The sequence below is a fragment of the Rhinolophus sinicus genome, chromosome 1 (assembly GCF_057876585.1).
Source record: "Rhinolophus sinicus isolate RSI-liver-muscle chromosome 1, RSI-T2T, whole genome shotgun sequence".
Classification (NCBI taxonomy): Eukaryota; Metazoa; Chordata; class Mammalia; order Chiroptera; family Rhinolophidae; genus Rhinolophus; species Rhinolophus sinicus.
In genome coordinates, this window is record NC_142501.1 from 175392548 (window position 1) to 175415295 (window position 22748).

Below are 22748 nucleotides of genomic sequence, written 5' to 3' on the forward strand. Positions count from 1 at the left end.
TTAATTAATGGAGTCATTTTTCTCCCATTCCTACACTCAAAGCTTATAGTAAAATCCTCACACCTCTCTTAAAAATCATTCCAGTAAGTAATGAATGGTACCTAAAATGTTTTTCAAATCTGGCCCCTCTTCTCTAGCCATACTCTTAAGTATTTTGATGCTATGTTAATTCCAACAATTCTCATTAACAATATTTTGTTTGCTTTTTGGCTCCAGAATTTGGCTTTATTTTGCAATACAGAAATCATTTGGAGCCATTTTGAGACAAATATCATTGAAATAGAGGCTCTGTAAGTCAATACCGCATTGCAGCTTGGTCCTTTAAAGAAACCACACTTGGGATACAAAAGAAGCTTCTACATTGACCTGCTTTATGACAGGTTTCCTTCCCCTTTGCTCTCATCAAAAAAGAAATCTTATAAACAATAACTGCAACAAAAAAGTTCTCCATTGTGTCGTTTCTAAGTTAAAATTCAAACTTCATAATGTGCCATATAAAACCGTTTACAAGCTATCCCCGATTATTACACTAGCTTCACTTTGAAAACTTAATCCTACTCTTTAGACATACTGAACTTCTGGAAGTTTCCTCAGCCTGTGACCATCATTAACTTGGCCACTCATAACTCATATTTTCTATGCACTCTACCCAGAATGCCTTTCTCCCTTTCTGTAGAGAGAATTGCACTCATTCTTCAATATTCACCTCAGGAGACACTTCTTTTCCGAAGCCCTTTTTGTTCCTGCTAAGCAGAGTTAGTGTTTTCTTTTCTGTGCAGCTCCAGCACTCTTCAAACCACTTATCATATTGTACTGTAATAATTTGTGTAAAGTTTGCAGACTCCTACTCTGGGAGCTCTTGAGAGCATGATTACACATATGTATATGATACATTCAATACGATACCTTTTGAATATCTCTGAATATGTACATATAATATCTGAATATATATCTGTTCACAGTCTCTAGCACAGAGCCCTAGCATAGATATTCAAAATGTACTGATTGTCCATCCAAAGAATATTTGTTGAGTATATACTATGTGGCCTCACTATTCCTGGTACCTGGACTGCATCAATAAGCCAAACGGACAATGTCTATTCTCCAAGTAACTCTCAACAGAGAAGAAAGATAATATATAAACAAATAAACATAGTGGATAACTTCAGTGCTCCTAAGGGCTAGGAAAAATATAAATCAGAATTATATAGTGCTTTAGATCAGGAGTCAGAAAATATTTTTCTATGAAGAGTCATTTAGTAAATATTTTAGGTTTTGTGGGCCATATAGCCTCTAAACAGCAGCCATAAACAATGAGTAAATAAATGAGCATGGATGTGTTCCAATAAAACTTTCTGAAAAAATCAGGTGGTTGGCTATATTTGGCCTATAGGCTATAGTTTGCTGATTCTTGTTTTAGATGACAGGGAAGGCCTCTCTGAACAAGTGACTACACACTAAGACATGAATACCTGGAAAGAAACAAGTATGCTGAGCAGAGTGTTGCAGGTACAGGGAAGAGCAATTGCAAACGTTGTTGTTTGAGAAGCAGAAATAAAGCCTTCAGGGCTAAAGTGTGGTGAAATAATGAATAAATGAATGAATGTATGAACAGAGGCATGAATGAGTAACTTTAACCATACAGAATATAAAAACTACTACCATAAGGAACAAGATTTTATAAAGAAGCATGCCATTAATTGAGATCTGTAGATATATTCAAAGAGAAGAAGGAAAGACATGATTGCAAAGGAAAATAAAAGTCAGTGGGATCTACTCAAAATTAGTTCACCCATTAACTATCTATTGAACAGCTACTATGTACCAAGGATTATTTGTAGGTGCTAGGAATTAGATAAAATATTTAATAATTATGACTTTTTAAAAGTTTCAGACAACCACAATGTTGGATTCTGTTGATTCTTAGCAATGTATATATTTTGATTTCTAGAAGCTGAAACATTATTTCTCACAGAACGAAGAGCAGTACTTTGGTAAACCAAAAATATGTGATTTGGGGACATACAGAACATAACAATTAGTTTTATTTTAGAAAAATATTTAGTAAAAAGTTCTTAGACATCACCAAATAAAATGGTTAAAAATCATTGAAATATTCTTTTAAAAAAAGGCACTGTAATTGAGTTTAATTTCCATTGTAAAATTCTAAAATTTTCACATTTCATGAAGTGTAGAGAATAACAACACGCAACACAAATAAATGTGCTTATTTTTAGAAAATTGATGAGGTGATGTAACACTTTTAAAATAAATGACCTTTTCTAAAATGTATCTTTGTCTGGATATTATCTAACTAGTTCATGAAAATTAATCAAATAAGCCTACACGCAATTTGTATCATTTTAATGCACTAAATTTCAAAAATGTACAGTCAATTAAACGTTTTTTGGTTATAGGAAAAAAACAACAACAACAAAAAATACATGGGCTTTGGAGTTGGTCACATTTGGCTCTGTGTCCCAGCCCTCACAGGTGCAGTCGAGATTTCTAGCCTTCCTATATGAGGAGTGGTTCCCAGCTCTTGTAGTAGGAAGGTAAAATGTTTAGAAATCCGTCCAACAGTTAAGTTTTTCAGTTGTATTGGCACTCCAGTCTGGCACAGAGTTCTCAAAACACTAACATGATTTTATTAATGAAGACGAGTGATTCCCAATTTGATTATGTTTTAGGACTGGAGCATATTGGCCCCATATTGTGTGCTCCCAGCAAAGGTATATAAAACTGCCATCCCTTCCTGTGTGTCGTGTGATTTAAGGATCCATTTTTTTTATGGCTCCTAGATGCATGGTTTTATAGTTTTACTGTTACTGATATTTTATAAAATTCAGAACTATTGGCTATATATGTGCTGTCAGGGAAAGAGACATTTTGCAGCAAAACAGGGAGATCATTTTTCAATGGCTTAGGCTTCCATAACCTCATTTGAGCAGCTTCTCCAGCATTCAACAACCCTCAAGTTTCAAAAATTCTCTATTACCACTCCCTAAAAACTTTATTGGGCAGTTTGAATTTAATTTTTGATTCATATCATCAGCAAAGAGAGAAAAGTGGATTAACATTCCCAATGGATTATCCACTTATAGCCCATAATTAAATATAGGATAAATTATAATCCTCAATTTAATCTTGATTTCCTATACTCATTTCCTCACCTTTACCTTCTCCACTCTGCTCTTTCCAATAAAGTGTCATAAAAAGCTGGACTACCTAAAACAGATTTCAAAAGTTATAATGTTAAGAGTATATACAGTGGGAGACCCATTTACACACGATCATTATTTTTCAAACATTATTTATCTCCAGTAATATCTTTTTATGGTTTACTACTAAAACTGTCTAAAACATAACTATGTTCATGGTTTAGTATTAAAAAATAAAATACAAATATTTGGGGCAGAATGATTTAATAATAAATCAACAACCATCTCTTTCTTATGGCCTCATCCTTCCTAACCCCTGGGCAAAAGGATGATTCTTGTATTGGGGCTTTCTAGGAATACCTGGCACTAGTATTAGCATGATAACTATTTCCAAATATATTACATGTCTGCTCTGAGTTGTTCCTTGTTTTGTTTTAGCAAATCCATGTCACAGTAAGAAAATGAATTTATAATCTGAAATTCCTGTCTTATTTTCTGATCAACAGTTTTTAAAGAAGAGTGACAATATATTTGGAGCCACAATAATATAGCCATTATAACAATGATGATATTTTACCTTTAAATGATGGAAGTACATAGCTGAGTATCATTAAGCGTCAGGAAAATGAGCCGTATTTACTACAGTGTATATAACTAGACACTGTATAGTATATCAAATTCTGAACTAAACAAAAAGCTTTACCTAAAAAGTGCCTAGGATATGCTTTGACTATGTTCAAGAAGACTAATACATTGAGTTCATAAATCTCTTCTCCATACTGTCAGATCAACACAAGAGTAGAGGCATTACTATATTATGAAATAATTTGGCTACATCGCCGTTTGTCTAAAACCCTGCCAAGTGTGGACCTCAAGTGCCAATGAAACAACAATAGAAGCGATATCAAATTTTCCATTAATCAGAAAGCTCCAAAGTTAAGATACAAGGGAACATATAAGCAGAAATTGTAACAAATTATAAATCTGATGGTGAGTTACATATGTTTACAATACATGCAATATAATCCTAAAGGCCACATTCTGTGATTTCTTTCAGTGTGATCTTTCATATCAATAAAACTGAATTCTTTTTGAGAGTTTTAAATACTTCTGCTTAAAAACTTCTTTCCGTAGTTCAGGGTAAATAAGATTACCTTCATTTTACCAATAGGACTGTGTAATTTATTTACTTAAATGGAATGAAAGCCCACTTAAATTCTTTGTGGAAGTTCTTTAGAGATAGTTGGATGTTGGTCAGGAAACTGCTAGTAATGAGAGATGTTCAGCCCCCAAGTAGCTATTGGCAACCTTTGCCCTTCTGATACATGAACTTGTTAACCATATGATTGGTTAAGGAATCATCTAATCATGTATGTCAATAATAAACAGCAAAGCACCTTGCAGTTTTCTTTCCTATTCTACTCCCCTGTGAAAGACAGATGTGTTGTGTCTAATTATTCTCTGATTGGTATCGGGAGAAACATTAACATAATTGGCACATTTGTTCTAATTAACAGAGGGAAACTGCCACATGCCACCCAACATGAAAAGTGAGTCCAGCAACCCTTACCTAAAAAAATCCACATCTATCAAGAAAGGTTACTTTGTTAAACTCAAACTGAGGCCCTTCAAGTCAGAACACTGAGGTTGCAACTGACATGACAAGGTTGAGAAGAGTGTGCACATCTAAGAGAATGGAGATTCAGACTAGAATCATTGTATGCAGGTACATTAATCAAACAAATGGGAAAAGCAATTATGGGCAATTATCAAATGCATACTCAGCCAAGTCAAGCTTCTAGAAAAGAATTAGCTAGAAATTGGGAGTCTGCCAAGTTCTACTGACTGGTTTAGAAGCGACAAGTTTGAAGCTTTTCCTGTATTTGTTTTAACTTTGCCCTTTAGATCAGTGGTTCTCTCAAGTCTTGTGGCATTTTAGAATCACCTGGGGACCTATTAAAAATGTTGATAGCCAGGCTGCTCATCATACCTATTAAATCAGTACTTTTAAGGTGGGCTATAAGCATTAGTAGTTTCTAATGATTCCCAAGTGATCCCAATGTGCATCCTAGTGTGAGAATCAGTAATGCAGACTGGTTCTGACGATCTTGCTAAAACGCAGATTCTGATCAAGTGGCCTGGGGTGGGACTTCAGATTCTGCCTATTTAAGAATGTCCCAGATCATGTCAATATAGATAACCTATGCATCACACTTTGAACAGAAAGGCCTTGACAATTCTGACATCTGTAGCTACCGTGTTTCCCCGAAAATAAGATCCAGCCAGACCATCAGCTCTAATGCATCTTTTGGAGCAAAAATTAATATATGACCCAGTCTTATTTTACTATAATATAAGACCGGGTATAATATAATATAATATAATATAATATAATAATATAATATAATATAATATAATATAATATAATATAATATAATATAATATAATATAATATAATATAATACAATACAATATAATACCAGGTCTTATATTAATTTTTGCTCCAAAAGACTCATTAGAGCTAATGGTCCGGCTAGGTCTTATTTTCAGGGAAACACTGTAATAAGCCTTCTGTAGACTTTCAGCAGATAGGGTTTAGAGCCAATTGCTCCAGAGTTCAAAATCCCAGAATTATTTCCTTCTGAATTCTCACAATGCAAACAGGTCTTTTATCACCCCTCATAGGTACTTCCGATGACCAAGAAAGTCTTCATTATAGAATACAAATGAATGTCCGTTAACTGTGAAGGCTGTGGATAAAAAAATGTCTTAAAATATAAGAAGCAGAAGGCCATTTTTAAAAAGTATGCAAAGAACCCTGCCCCAACCAAGGCCACCATGTTCTCTCTTGTCAAGAATCAAAGCTACTTTGTTTCTGTAGCTATTCCCTTCTCAGATTTGCAATAAAATAAGGCACTCATTCACTTCGGTGTTGACTACCCTCCAATATACTTTTCACTTTTCAGTAGGTTTGTGAAAGCATGTGTATTTTTATGCTTTAAAAATGGTTGATCTTTAAAGAAGTTAAAATCATATCTTTAAATAATTGAAGAAAAAAAAAAAAAGCCAAAGGACCAAAAAAGCAAGTGGAAACTATAGTGACATTTTGCTCAGTTGTTGCAACTACTGCAAAGGAAAGGAATTTGCTAAGAAATGGAATTTGTTTTCCTGCTGTGAAACACTCCTTTAATTGCACATATGTTTGGCTCATTGCTTTTGAGCCAACTGAGTATATGCAGACCATATTGGAGAGGTGAACTTGTCTTGAAATCTGAAAACTTCCATTTCTAAAGCTTAAAAAGTTTGACTATGAGGAGATAAAACCATGTAGACAAATGAACTAATAGTGTTAACTACTCCCAAAAAAGCTACAAATAGAATGACTATATCTAATACCTTCCATGGGAGCAAAATGGCACTGAAATGTCCTTAAAATGTTCAATTTTCCAGGTCAAAAGGACTATGAATTGTCTAGTCCATGGATAAGTTCCTGACCAGTCTTTACAATAAACTTGCCTTTCAGGAGAAGTAACTATCAGCATATTTCTTCTTATTTCCCAATTAAGTGTGTTGTGGACTCTTATTAAGTCTGACCACCTTTAGAAAACACTGGCTTTTTGCTCTCTGCGACTGCTATTTTTCATCTACAAAGAGTTTACAGTAAATAGTGACTATAGGCCCTGGAGAATCATTGAAAGAAATTCCAAAGCAAGACAACTTATGGAAGAAACAGATACACTTTTTTTCAAGAACTAAGGGCTGCGCAAATAAAAGACCCTCCTCCCTGAGATGATGGACCAGGCTAGGTAATTGCCTGTTGCTGAAGCATCCAACAGAGAGAGAGAGAGAGAGAGAGAGAGAGAGAGAGAGAGAGAGAGAGGGAGGGAGGGAGGGAGGGAGGGAGGGAGGGAGGGAGGGAGGGAGGGAGGGAGAGAGAGAGAGAGAGAGAGAGAGAGAGAGAGAGAGAGAGAGAGAAAGAGAGAGAGAGATTGCATGTGAAAACAGGTGAGATCTACTAACTACTTATTGAAGGTCATCTAAGAAAAACTTAACTCTAGTGGACATTTGCAAGGAAGATTTCACCTTCTTTTGGAATGACCAAATATTTTCTGTATGTTATTTATTTAATAAAATCAAATTTAAAAACCACGTTCAGAATTTTTTCTTCCACAGAATTAAAACATGTCCTGTATTCCTCCACCTTTCTCCACCATCTCTGATATCCCTGTTTCCACTCCTACATTTCAAAAATACATTTTTCATATAGCATCAAGAATGATCTTCAAAAGCCATGGCATTCTTACTTAAAAACTCCAATGACTTTTCAAGCACTCAGAAACAGCTCCAAACACATTACTATGTCTAGAAGTCCCCAAGGTCATCCTCCCGACTCTGACTGAAGGTATTCCTGCCCTCCACGGCTCACTATGTCTCAGAGACACTAGCCCCCCTTTCAGTTAGTAACCAGGTCAGCTCCTTCTGAGGGTATTCTGCTCCCCCTGCCTGGAATTTCCTGACCTAGATCTTTTCAAGTCTGGCTCTTTCCTGTCATTCAGATCGCAGCTCAAATATTACCTCCTCAGAGAGATTTTCCTTGAACTTTAAAGTGACTCCCAATCCCTAGCAACCATCAACCTCTCAGATATTACCTGGTCTTATTTCCTTTAACGTGTAGTGATTTGACAATATCTTGCTCATTTACTTCTGTTCTTATTTAGTGTTAGCTTTGTTTTATTATACTCTAGGGACTTTGACTGATGCATCTCCTGCAACTAAAAGAGCATCTGGCACACAGTGAGTGGACAATAAATATTTCTTGACTAAATGAATTAATGATTAAAACCTGCATTTTGTACTATAGGCTCTTAGAAACCACTATGTATGTGCAGAAGTTAAGACACAAATCTATTATAAGTCAGATAAGGTTTATTATTTTTTATTGCTTTTTAAATTTGATGTTGATATTGTTTAATTTTATTATTATTTTTAATTTGACTTACTCGGTTATCTGAGCTTGTGGTGATCTCTGGGTATTTTATCTATGAAGGGCAGATAATGGCAGAAAAACACATGGGGTTACCATCATAAAGAGGTGACATTGCAAATATCAGTTGAATAAATACAAACCTTGCAAGTTTACTACTAGTCAGGGAACCTAATACTTGTGCAAAGCTGTTTGCCAGGCTGATAATCATCTCATGATCATAACTCTTGTTGCTAGACACATGCTAGAAGAAAATTTCCACAGACATTACTTGGCACTGAAAGCAATGGCTCCCTCCAAATTAGTCTTCAAACCCTTCTTTTCTCTCAAACCTCTTTTGTCTGCAAAGAATATAAAGACAGCTTGGGAGACAATGCACCTGCACGGAAATCCATCGACATGAAGTTCCAGTGAGAAGGGAATGGCAGCGAAACTTGCATGCATCTCACGAAACAAAGTGTTCAGTGGCCATATTAATAATCAATTAGATGGAGAGCCACCTGATGCTGCTCATTTGGCTGAGCCTCCAGCGGCCAGCAGCTTTTGGCTCTGGCAGGATGAGCTTAAAACAATCTGTTCCCTGTTTATCAAGACTAAACTCAGCAAAAGAATCTATTCTTTTGCATGACATCCCATATTTTCCCATTCGCTAATGAAAGATGCAAATGTTAATAAATAAGATGACAGTTTTGAAGCGCAACTAGGTCAATAAGTTGAACACTGTGCCCTGTTTCTCCAATTAAACTCCTATGAGAAATAGCTCATTTATAATTAGAGGAGCAATTATCCCCTTGTTAAAGGTGAAATAAATCACGGGTTTTAGTGAAAAATTCAGTTTGGTTCCTTTTGCCCTGCCAACAGATATTTTCTCCATTGATGTTTTGATCCCAGTACTCTCCGAAAGAGATAATCTAATGAAATAAAGCATCTCTGAGTATATTTCTGGCTCAACATGTGACAGCAACAGTTTCTAGGCATAAACTAAAATGAGCAAAGAGGGATTCATTTCATAGAGTGCTGCTATTATGCCAGTGGAGCAGCCCAGCACCATTCATGGGTGTATTAATTTTTAGGCTTCTTTAGGGAGATGGGGAGATTTTTGTTGAAGGGGATGCAAGTGCCTTGCCAGAAATGGAAGAAAATAATTATATTTTTGACTTGATCCTAGCAAAAGAGTTATTAAAATACTGAGCAATACTATTTTAGAGTATTTCTTGGGATTCTTTTTCTTTTTTTCATCTAGTCTTTTAATTTTGATGATTATTATGAACCCGTCCTATAGTCTTCCAACTAAAATAACCCTCAATGGCCTTTTATTCCAGGTCCTAGTGGGTTTGAACCCTGATGACTGATAGGTTCCTCACCCCACACTGAGTGCTTTCAGGAGGGTTGCATCTTCAGAGGTGACAAATATACTTTTCTCTGGAAAATAAGATTTCTTGAGGTACAGCCTCTGTGTCACATCCAACAGGGACTGTTTTTATTTAATTTAGTTAAATATACTTAGGGAATCTACTAAGGAAACTACAGCCTGCTGGTGTTAGAGATAAACACACACACACAAAACCCTTTTGGCTCCTATTTTATGAATCTAGTGAGAGAGGCAGAGGAGTAAACAGATTCATTTGAACACAAGTAATAGTCAGAGCTATACAAAGTCTTGTTACATAGAAGCTGACATTCAGCCAGTCACACTGGTTCCTCCAGACCAGGTGTTGCATACTGAACAGTTCTGTATCTGCTACTAAATAACTGAGTGCCTGTTACTCCCATATGTCGGCTGGCCCCCTGGGATCCCTGGGCCACCCTATCATTCAGCAGGCAGAGTTTATACCTGTTACAGCACAAGGTCCTCAGACTCTGCCTCTGTGCTGAGGAAGCTGTGTGGTTGTTAAATATTTTAAATAAAGGAAATAGATACAAAAAAAGGGCTTGACAAGGAGATGAGAGGAGGAGGTGGTGGAGCCTAGAGCTCTGAAACCATTGTGCCTCTTACCAGGGTGCCCACAACATAGTTTGTTTTTTAACCAATGAATATTGAGAGGAGTTCTTAGTCAAACTTGTCACCACCTGGAGAGATGGAGTATAAGCAATCCTGGATTGGCTTCTTTCCTCCTCTGAAGCTTTCTTTGTTCCTCTCTTTCCTTGGGCTCTGAAAAGGTGAACTACCTACGGTAGCTTCAGCCCAGATTGCTCTTTGGGAGAAAATATGAGGGTTGGTCCAATGTCTTGGGACCATGATAATGAAATGGAGAAGAGTAACTTTAGAAATTAGAGAAAGGACAGCAGCACATCATGACTTACTGTAGATATTACATTAACAAATCATTTGTAAAGTAGATGTTTATATAAATAAGGGTATTTGTTTATTTTAAAGCTCACATTATCTTCATTTATAGCTTTTATGGACTCCAGCCAAAGCAATTGGCTAGAGAATACAGGAGGGCATCTTAGTGATTCTTTGAAGGACAGACACTTCATCGCTGCATACACTACAGTATGCATACACTACAGTACAGCCTAGCAGAACTGTAATGTGTTCAGTGACTGTTTTGCATTGAAGAGGTTGAATTCAGTCCTCTGTGAATCAATAGTACTAATAATTATAGTACTAATAATGGCTGATGTTTCTTGAGTGTTTTCTACATGTTCCAAGTGATTTGCATATAGCTTCTCAATTAAACTTCATAACTATGTTCTGGATGGGTAATGTCATTATTTTCACTTTGTAATTGAGGAACCGTAGGTCCAGAGAACTGAATACCTTACCCAAAGTCAGAGATTAAAATGGTGATGCTTGGGTTTAAATAAAGAGTTCTGCAAGGAAATTAGTTTAACATTCTATAGTGGAAACTAAAGCCAAAAGAGGGGAGAAAATTAAATGTTTTTTATTACCTCAGAAATGCCTATGACATTATTTGCACCAAATGAAACATCATTTGACTTAAAATTAGTAGAGGTCTTTAGAAAGTTACTGACTTACATGGACAGAAAAAAAAATTTTTTGCCTCCTGATAGTCTACAAAGAATGTACCTGACTACTTCTTCAATGGAGTTAGACATGTACTTATAAAACAAAGATCAATTGACTTAATCGGCCATATGTTCATTGAGCATTGACTATCCGAGTTCTTCAGAATCATTTGCCTTGGATAGAAAAGAAGCAGAAATCCTTGACACTGTGGCCTGATATCTTAAGGACTGATTTTATTTATAGTAAAACATAAAAGTTTTACCTGCTGGTTTCCCTTTAAGATCACTATTTCATTCTATGCTATTTTAATGCTTTTAGATTCTTCAAACAAATAGAGTATTCAATAATTAATGCTTTTATCATTAAATTAAAATAAGCCTATGATCCTTTAACTCACAAATTATATTTCATTCCCTTTTTTAATTTATCTGCCCCTCTTGAGCAAAAGACAGTTATAATGCATCGCGTTAAGGCATTCATTAGCTTTCCAATCTTGGGGATTTTAAGGGTATTGAAAAGAACACACATAGGAGTTCATTATCCTGCTTTCCAGCGTGTGGGTTTGATCTCTCTTCTGATTTAAAAAAAAGAAAGAGAGAACGAAAGAAAAGAAAACGCATTAAATATAGTTCTTTGAATGTAAATGGATATATGATTTTTTGAGCTTGTCAAGTGTTAATTGGACTTTTCTCTAGTGATGATACAAATAAAATTCACAGCCAATTAGTTTACAGTCATGACTCTTTATTCCTTGACAAAGTGTACCACTTTGTTGAGGAGACCGAAAAAATGAAGAAATCACTAGGCTCTTTCACTGAAAACCTTTGCAGGGATTAGCTTTGTAGGTTAAATGCAATCCCTATCAAAATCCCAATGGAATTTTTAAAAGAAATAAAACAAAAATCATCAGATTTGTATGGAATCACAAAAGACACAGAATAGCTACAACAATCCTAAGAAAAAAGAATAATGTTGAAGGTATCACACTCCCTGATTTAAGCTTGTACTACAGAGCAACAATAATCAAAACAGCATGGTATTGGCAGAAAAACAGACACACAGACCAATGGAATAGAACTGAAAATCCAGAAATAAACCCATGTAAATATGGACAGATAATTTTTGACAAAGGAGCTAAAAACATACAATGGAGAAAAGAAAGCTTCTTCAATAAATGGGCTGGGAAAATTGGAAAGCCACATGCAAAAGAATGCAACTAGACTGATATCTGTCACCATGTACCAAAATTAACTTAAAATGGATCAAAAACCTAAACATATGACCTGAAACAATAAACTATATAGAAGAAAGCATAGGTACTAAACTTATGTGCCTTGGGTTCAAAGAGGATTTTATGAATTTGACATCAAAAGCAAGGTATGTAAAAGCAAAAATAAATGAATGGGACTATATCAAACTAAAAAGCTTCTGCACAGCAAAAGAAACCATCAATAAAACAGAGACACCCACCCAACCGAATGGAAGAAGATATTTGTAAAGAATGCTTCTGATAAGGGTCTAATATCCAAAATATACAACTCAACAACAACAAAAACTAACAATCCAATTAAAAAATTGATAGAGGACATGAACAAAAACTTCTCCCAACAAGACATACAAATAGCCAACAGATATATGAAAAAATGTTGAATTTCACTAGTGATTAGGGACATGCAAATCAAAACCAGTGAGATATCACCTCACACCTGTTAGAATGGCTATCATCAACAAGAGAAGTAATAATAAGTGTTGGAGAGGCTGTGGAGAAAAAGGAACCCTCATACACTGTTGGTGGGAATGTAAATTGGTACAGCTTCTATGAAAAACAGTATGTAGGTTCCTCAATAATTTAAGAATGTAATTACCATATGACCCATAAATCTCTCTCTTGGGCATCTACCCAAAAAATCTGAAAGCATTTATCTGTAAAAATATATGTACTCCAATGTTCATTGCAGCATTTTTTATGGTGACCAAGACATAGAAACAACCAGAGTCCTTTGATAGATGATTGGATAAAGAAGATGCGGTATATATACACAATGCAATACTACTCTGCTATAAGAAAAAATTGAAATAGTTCCATTTGCGACAACATGGATGGATCTTGAGATTATTATGCTAAGCTAAATAAGTCAGACAGAAAAAGTTGAGAACCATATAAAGTCATGTGGGATATAAAACTGAAAGCAACAAAGGAACAAGACAAGCAAATGAAGAAACAAAAACCCACAGACACAGACAATAGTTTAGTGGTTATCAGAGGGTAAGCGGGGAGGGAGGTTGTAGAGGAGGGCAAAGGGGGTCAAATATATGGTGATGGAAGGAGAACTGACTCTGGATGAAGAACATATAATGCAATATATAGATAATGTATTATAGAATTGTACACTTGAAACCTATGTAGTTTTGTTGACCATTGTCACCCCAATAAATTTTAATGAAAAAAATATATCAAGTAAAAATGAGGCTGTGGACACCCATGTTACTCAGGATATGTTTTGGTCTTTAACATAATTTAATGAAAGAGTTTGCATTAGAATTTTAGAAATACAATTAAGGAGACAGATGCACTGCTGTAATAAGTGAAATGAAATATTGAATAGAGAAGAGTTGCCTCCTTTCTAATCACAATAATCATGTATGTCAGTGTTGGAAGAGAAGGTTTTGGTGTGGTTGGAAAAAACAGCTATAATCATGCAAAAATCTCTGACACAATGCTAGAAAGTGCCATGGAATGCCAGTTACAAGGCAAAAATATCTCTCTTTTTTTAAAGTAAAAAAGAAATTTCATTAACAGTGTCATTTTGCATCTTTTCATTGACACATGGAGATATAAATGGCTGTCACAGAAAAATGGAGTTATTTTGTAAGGGTGCTACCTACATTTCTAACTAATTTATTATTATTAATTTGGAAAGAGCAATCAGAAGTTTAATTTTGTTGTCATGGGACCAGCTAACTGAGCTGACTCCCACCTTTGCTCGAACCTTCCAAAGATTGAAAAACTATGGAAATCCAATAGTAAGTGCATTGTTAGCTTTTAAACATTTTTTGGACAAGTTGTTAAGTCTATGTAATATTACTTTGTGATTTCTTAGATAGGGATGATTCAGGACTTATTTTTACAAAATATCTGCTGATCTATATACACTCCAAAATTGCAATGATTTAAAAAAGTGCCTCTTTCTGTATATGAAATAAAAAATAAAAATTCCTAAGTACTCAATGTAGTTTGGAGGTTAACAAGATCTACCAACAAATTGGCAGGTATGTCATTTGTCAAATTAAAATTTTTCTGGGCTTGTACGATACTGCATTAGCTAGATCACTAGTGTTTGATGCATATCAGAATTTCTCCTAATAATCATAAAAGGGTAATAGTTTTCAGAGTTTGAAGTTATTTTTTAACCAATGAAAGACACAGTATTAGATGATTTTCCTCACTGATACGCTCTAAAATGATGGGAGTATCTCAAGGAGAGCATGGCACTCTCTCGTGGTCCTGTACACCTATCCTCCACAGACAGACATTTTCAAAGAGCACTGTATTGTATGGTGTTAATGAAAAATCTTCATATGAATCTGATTCAAAGTAATTCATTAGCAATCAATAGGATTTGTTTTAGCAAAAACAGAAAATGAAAATGAAGAGCTTGATGGAAAGCTTACAGGATAAAACTAATTGACACTTGTTATGCCTCAAACATGTTTTTATTCATGGTGTGCAAATGTGGTTTTTAGGTATATCCATGATGACATCATGGAACAAGAAACACGTATGTGGAGTTCACAGGCTCAATGATACGCACACACACACACACACACACACACACACACACATACGCAAACATTATCTCTTCTTACATTTTTTGCATATTATCAAGAATAATAAAGTTGATGGTGCATTATTAAGTCATACCATCTCTCTGTATGGTAAGTTCCAGATAAAATAAAGCAGAATTTCTGATTTCTTGAAAGAGAATGACAAAATCAAACAAAGCTGACTGTAGTTTTGTCCAGTGGGGCATTCTAATTGACTCCAAAGTCATTAATCAGTTCCCAATCAATCTATTTTGCCAGCAGCAGGCAGTTAGGACTCCATTACCAACCATTCATCATGCCATCCCCTAATTCACTGCACCATTAGCCATGGATTAGAACTCTGTTAGAATAACTAAGAGCCAGTTGCTAAATGCAAAAAAAATTTTGTTACTTACCTCGGCCACTGGGATCCCCTCAGGTGGTCGGCACTGGAGCAAGACTTCCTGTTCCAAGGACACTTCCTTTCCCAGGGGTTCCTGCTCAAATGTCTTCCGTAGATCTGGAAAGCATAGGTAATAAAATACATGAGAAAATAATTAACATTTATTTTTTATAGGAAGTGCAATAAAAGTTTTCTGGTTTAGTATTTTATGTGTTTTTTTTGTATTTTTTTAAACCACATGTTAGTACTGTACCACAATCGGGGTGATTATATTCTATGTGGTGGAAATTATAAAATTCGGAGTCTATTAGCTATTTGTATTTTAATCTTCACTGAAATGCTTTGAAGAGCCTCATATTAACAATTAGTGAAATTCATTCCTTTTATTTCCTTAGTACTTCTTGATAATCAACTATGATGACCACTTTTTTCATCAAAAGAACCCCAACGGCATGATTCTGATAAACGCAGAGTTTCTTATGTACATAAAGGTTCTTCTCTCTTTACAATAGCTACAATTAAACTTGCAATCACTGAGATCTTTTGATCAATAACTGAAAAGCAAGTTTCCAATTCAGAATGTAAAACAGAATGCGGGAGTCCTAAAGAATGAATACAACCTATTGAGGTTATGCAAGGCAGGGGAAAGAGTAACTATTGGAATGAGCCCAGAAATCTCTCCCTATGTAATTATGTGGCTATTCTTCAATTAGAAGATTAAATGGTCATTTCTGCCCAAATATACCAAGTACCTAATTACATATTTATATATATAGTTGCCATAGCAGTATGCAGACTTTTAAAAAAATTATTATAGATGGACACAAAAATGTTAGAAACCAACTTGTTATTTTAAACACCAAACTTAAAAAAATAAATGATTCAGCCACAGAGCTTTGAACCAGCATTTTAAAAAAAGCACACCAAAATTTATTTCATTATTTCATACTGGTATAAAGTATTGGAATTTTATCCCGTTAATTTTAATAAAAAATTAACGCCTCCATCCTTTCATCTCATTTCCCTGATGAAAATTTAACTTAAAAGCACTATTTTATCCTATTGAACTAATGAGTAGAAACCCAAAAGCTCTGCAGATATACCCCTAATGTCTTTCAAAGAGCTATTAGAAAGCAGCACCTGGAAAAATGCACTGAGAAAAAATATTCATTGTTATATATGTATCATTTTGTTGAATTTCTTGGCAAAAGAAAGCCTTCAAGAGCTTAGGGATTGTGAGAAAATTATGGAGCTATGTGGGTCTGAGGTAAGACAAGAGATTCTCCAAATGGTGACAGAATTCCTGTCAGAAGGGCTCTTCTCATTTAATTGTTGAGAAATTGAATATATCGTAGAAATGAACTTTTAAAATGTACAGTTATTAAACTTGAAAGTTATCTAAACCAAATCCTTAATTTTTATATAAGGAACATGTTTACCAAATTACTTAAAGCCTCACAGCAAAATAATGGATGCTGCATTAGAACCTGACTCTTGACTTGATTTGACTCTTGATTTGATACATATTTTACTTCTCCACACATCTCTTTAACATCGCTTTTGGTTAATCTGTGTCCTTCCAACAGAAACATTAAAAAATTTCTACTCTTTCTCTTCTGATATGGTGGTTTCTCTGCTCTTGATCTGCATTAAGATAAAAATTTTTGGTAAAACACTAAATACTAATAAAGAAGAGTGGCAATGAATAAATTTTATGGAATGAGATGTTCTCAACAAAGTACATATACTTTGTGAAAAATATCTACTTTCTGAAAAACACCCATCTGATGTGAGGTAAAAGTGAAGACATAATGATTGGAATTAGTTCTCAAATTGAATAATATATTGACTCATTCCCAGTTAAATTCATCAGCATATCACAAAATAAAGACTGAGAATAAGAAAAAGTGAGGGACATATGTATCAAAATACTCAAAACAAATTCTTTTAACATTTGTTAATTACCTTCTTATGGTAGGCACTTTACGAGGTACTTAGAATGAAAATGTGGAAGATAGAGATTCAAGACGAGAAAGGTAAATTGAGATCTGATTATGAAAAGTCTTTCTGCCATGCTAAGGAATGGAAAACACTCAAAAGTTTTTCAGCAAAGGAGTGATATCAAATGTCATAATACCCTCAGTGTGACAGATGGATTGATGTAGTGGTGAATAAAAAGAAACTAGTTTGGGAATCATTTGAATAGACCAGGAGGGATGATTGGGCCCTGAACTCTGTTAGTGATAGTGGAGAGAAAGAGGAGAAAGCAAATTCTAGAAATAAATAGATCACATATTTGGGAAGACCTATGTATTTGGAAAGCGCCAGGAGGCAGGTTAATACTATATATTCTTAGCTACTGCAATTGTTAAATTGGTACCATAATTAAATGAAATACTAGTACCAAACTGGGCAGAAAAGTGAGGAGAAAGATAGTAATTTATTTCACTATATATTCACTTTGGTATGCCTGCAGGATATTCAAATGGAAAAGTCCAGTAGGTCTAGATCATGATTTCTCAACCTCAGCACTACTGACATGTGGAACTGGATAATTCTCTGTTGTGGGGTTGTCCTGCACATTGTAAGATGCTTAGCAGTATCCCTTGAGTCTACTTTCTAGGAACCAGTAGTACCCTTTCCAGCCATGAGCAAAGAAATGCCTCCAGACAATGTCAAATGTCTCCTGAGAGGAAAAATCACCCCAACTTGAGAATCACCGGGTCTAGAGTTTAGAAAAGAGATCCAGGTAGAAAATGTGTGCTTTGTCTTCTAGGAGACAGCCGAAGCACTGGAACTAGATGGTGTCACCAAGGGAAAGATTGCAGCATAAAAAAAGGACTACACCAATATTCATGAGGGAAAACTGCCAGCAAAAATGACACGGCGTGAACAATGAAGTAAGTGAAAAACCAGAAACAAGTCGTTGGAGGAGACAAGGGAACAAGGTTTTAAGAAGTTGGGAAGTCAACAGGACAAATTCAGTGAAGGAAGCAAAGGGGAGGTCAGTGGTTTGGAAAATATAGGAGTGAAGGGAGAGTAGAGGCCAAGCTGTGTTGAGGTTGCACAGGAATTGGGAAAATAACCACCATGGGAAGCTGCTATTCTTTTGCAAAATTTAATGGTAACAAAAGTCAGCAGCACCACTAAGGGGTGATGGGCTTGAATGAGGTGTATTATGATTCTTAGGATATGATATAGGTTGGGGCACAGTTTTCACATTCCTGCCACATTCTCTTATGAGGATCCTTGCTTCTTAATTGAGAATGGTGTCCACACATGAGAGGCATGTACTTCAAGAGACAGGTTTAACTGAACCTCATGGAATACCATATCATTATTTTGTTTTAATGGTTTGGCCTTAAACTCTGTAAATTTTATCTAATTTCTAAAGTGATCTTATGTTTAACCTTCCAGAAAGCAATACTTCTTCCTGAAAATTTCTTTTAATTCCTGCCATAAAACTCCTTTTCTAGCTTCCAGGTAGTGTAACAAGCATAGAATATATTGTGGTCGTCCAGCATAGCAGCTGCTCCTTTCAGTATGCCTCTGCATTACTCTGCAGGCAGAAAGTGGGTAAGGGTTTAAGCATATCCTCCATCATTTGGAGAGATGTGATAGAAGGCAGGCTGGATGCCTTGCAGGCAGAGAGGACACATGGGTGACAAATGAATAAGTATGAAAAACGGACACTTGTCAGCTAGGAATTAGATGTAAAACAGAATAGTTCAGAATAATGTGGGCAATTCCTGTCAGGAAAAAAGATGAATTTCTGCCCTTGGAAGACCTTTAGGATTCTCAATATCTGTTTCCTTTCCATTAGTTCTAAGGCTGCTACTAAAATAAGTATTAAAGTCTTTTCAATACAACATAGATTACTTTTGCAAAGTCAACTTGGCCTACCTCTGCTTTAGTCATTGATTCCACCAATAAAAAGGAAAATCAGCTTCATTATATGCATGCATTCAGAGAGATGTTTACTTAAGAATATGAATATTGGCTTACTAAATCCATAAAAAGAAATCCAATTAGCAGAGGTAGAATCAGACCTGAAATTATATGGATTTCTGTTTACCATTCACACAGTAATCAAAGAAAGGCTTTTAGAACACAAGCATGTGTGGGTGCAAACAACATCACAGCTTTTATTAGAGAATTTTGATTCTTTCAATGATTTTTGTCCACAATAATAATCCTACAGTTACAAATTATTTATGATGTGCCGTACCCTAATTCCTGGCATTCGACAAACATGAACTTACCTTTTTGACAATGTGGTAAAAAGGAAAGAAGGCTAATGGACTTCAAAGACTTTGTGGCCTTCACCGTCCTCATTTGTAAAGTAAAAGTAAATGACCGGATGCTTTTGAGTGTCTCTTCTGTTGTAAGGGCCCGTGACTGAATAGACTAACATTTTAAATATGCATTTTAGCCAAAAAAAAGCTTATCCTTTATCAAATAAGATACTTCTTGGTTGTGATAAAACTTTGAGAAGATATACCAATTATCAGTGTCCAAAAGAAATAGCAGAAGAAATTATTTTACAATAACCTGGGAGTTGATACATCTTTGAAGAGACCAGCTTCCGATTTTCCCCTCAGGACAATTTTCATGGAACTTTTGAACACTTGGACAGACAGGTATGGGTAAGAGTTAGAAAACAGGAGAAAGGTAGGTTTCATAAGATTCAGTGTTAAAAATATCAGAAAATTCTTCCTATAAATCCAAGGAAGCAATCACTAAAGCAGATGAAAATTAAAGCTTGGGTGATTGTAAATGCATTGGAAATTACTTTTAGAAAACTAATTTTCTGTCTCCATGGAGAGACGGGGAGGGAAATGCCTATCCAAAACAGTATGCAAGAAAGCCCATCATGTCAATATGCGTTACAAAAGGGGCAGAAAATTATGTCTGCCCCTATCCCTCCCAGTGACACCCCTCCAGAAGCTTTGCCTGACACCATAGGAAACGGTGAGTGTGACCTGCAATAGGAAAGGAAAAGTTTGAGTATAATGAGTCACACTACCACCTAAGCACCTGTGAGCCTTGCTGATTTTGGAAGGAACCCGGGAAAAATATCAGCAAAAAGATCTCCCTATGATGCAGGCAGGTTGCGGATACTGTCATCTTTGAAAAAAATAATACACATATCCTTACTCCAAGTTTTTAAAAACTATTTGCATTATTAACAGTGTCAGCAATGCTACTTCATCATGTTAAAAGATTTTTTAGAATAAAATATTTTTTAAAAGTCAAAATTTTGGCAATGTGATAGACTAATTCTATGAACTCAAGAATTCTCTAATGGATTTATTTCAATAGGCTTTTCTAGTGTAAATTAAAATTCTTAAATGCCACAGAATAATAAGATAATTGAAATATAACATTATTAATATTTGTGTGTGTGTGTTTGTTTTTAAGCCTCATAGGGTTTTGTGAATATTAAAAGAGAAACTGAATCTGAAAGGTTTTGGGAGATTATAAAGGACAAAACACATGTAATAAATCATTACAAACATTTCTATTATTATTCCTTAGAGAGGAATGAAAGATGATAAGTCATATGAGTAAATTTTCAACATGTCATTCTATTTCATAATTTGGCCATATAGTCTGTAAACCATTGTATCTAATATTACTTAGTGTTCTTATGGGATTTAAGGTTTATTATTGTGTTTTTCAAACTTTGTTTCATAACCCCTTAGAAAGTCCTATATCAATTTAGTGAATTAAAAACCAGCATTAAAAAATATGAAATTGTATAAATAGGTAATGTCAAGATAATGTATCATACATAGTATATAATGTCAAGATAATGTATCATACGTAGTATTATTATATATGTGTATATGTACACACATCCATTTACACACACATATCTGTATTGTATGTGAGATGAGATGGGTATGTATTTAGTGGATCATTAAATACACACACACACACACACACACACACTTTTTTTTTTTTTTTTTTATGTAGATCACTGTAAAAATGATCTAAAAGCAACTGGAATACAAGATAACATTGTGGCCAAGAGCTGGGTCTTCAACATGGACAAACCTGGGTTCAGGTCCTAATTCCACCACTTGACTAGGTGTGTGAGCTTGAGCACATATTCTTAACTTCTTCTTGCCTTAGATTATTCAGCTAAAAAATGAGTGTAATACTGGAAATTATATTATCTAACAGGGTTACAAAGGAAGAGGCACCTATAAAATTCTAGCATCATGCCTTGAATATAGTCTGTGCTCCAAAGAAAGTAATCCCCACCCCATCTTTTCCCATAGTATTAGTGAATTGTATTATGCTATAGAAACATCAAGCATTATCTCCCTTAGTCACAACAAACATAACCAAGTGAGACAAAACAATTATGAGTGTGAGAGGACTGGAAGTGATGTGTCGCAAAGAGAAACACAGGGACTACTCGCTGTGCTTAAAAAAGAGACGCACATTTCATACTTTGGTTGGGCCCTGGGAATCTACAGCCTTAACTGGTCCCACGAGTGTGAATAGCACGAAACTGAGAACTACAGGCTGATTGACTGATTATGTATGTCACACCCATGATATGCACAGCACTGTGTAGACCCTACAGGCAGTGGAGGGAGGGGGCTTGGAAACCTGTGGGAGCCAAGCCGACCTGCTTCTCTACTGGGGCTCTTACAACTGGGTTTAAAATAAGTCCCTATTAGTGTTTCTACAGTGGAATTCATTTTTGTACACTTTCTAGCATAGAACTTGAAATTTCACATGTGTCTAGGGGCCATGCAGATAATATAATTGGGAGAAAATTAGGGACAAGAATTTTTTTTTTCTTGCAACATGGCACCCACGTGGGCTGTCTATTGTTTTCTAAATTTTAATAGAGATATGGGTGCAAAGCCAATTCACTTAACTTTTTACTCTTGCTACTCAGCTCTAGCTACACATTGCCATTTAGGAATGCAGGCTTACTGGACCACAGCCGCATATTTTATTGCTAACAGAAGTTAGTACTGTGGATTATTACGTAAATTTTTTTCTAATAGTATATGTTGTCAACTGCTGAGAACTTTAACAAAATACCTCTGTGGGCCAACATTTTAAGGGCCAAACAAAAAAGTTGGTGGGTTATATACTGGGCCTGCAGACTGCCATTTTGAGGCGTTCTAGAGTTCAGTCTTGAGAGTGTCAAAGTTATCTTAATATTTCTGTGGCCTCTCCCACCTCAGAGACAATCCTTTAGACATCTCTCCTGCCCCTTCTGATTTTCAGACACCTAATCAAGAAAGCTGACCAAGAGATCTTGGTGGGCAAAACTGTTTCTGTTAGTAGGATGATATATATAACATACTCTGAATTAATATTTTATAATTATTAGTTTATGTTCCCTGACCTACTTTCAGAAAGAATGTTAGCTAATAAATTTCAGGGCTTCAG

At 35.4% G+C, this 22748-nt stretch overlaps 1 protein-coding gene across 2 annotated transcripts in view; it reads right to left on the reverse strand.

Moving 5' to 3' along the window:
• UNC5C (unc-5 netrin receptor C) overlaps positions 1 to 22748 on the reverse strand; it is a 370467-nt gene that overhangs the window by 91116 nt on the left and 256603 nt on the right. For both annotated transcript variants that reach the window (XM_019741125.3, XM_019741124.3), the window contains exon 4: positions 15340 to 15443. In XM_019741125.3, the coding sequence (XP_019596684.1) occupies positions 15340 to 15443 (104 nt within the window). The remainder of the gene's footprint in view (positions 1 to 15339; positions 15444 to 22748) is intronic.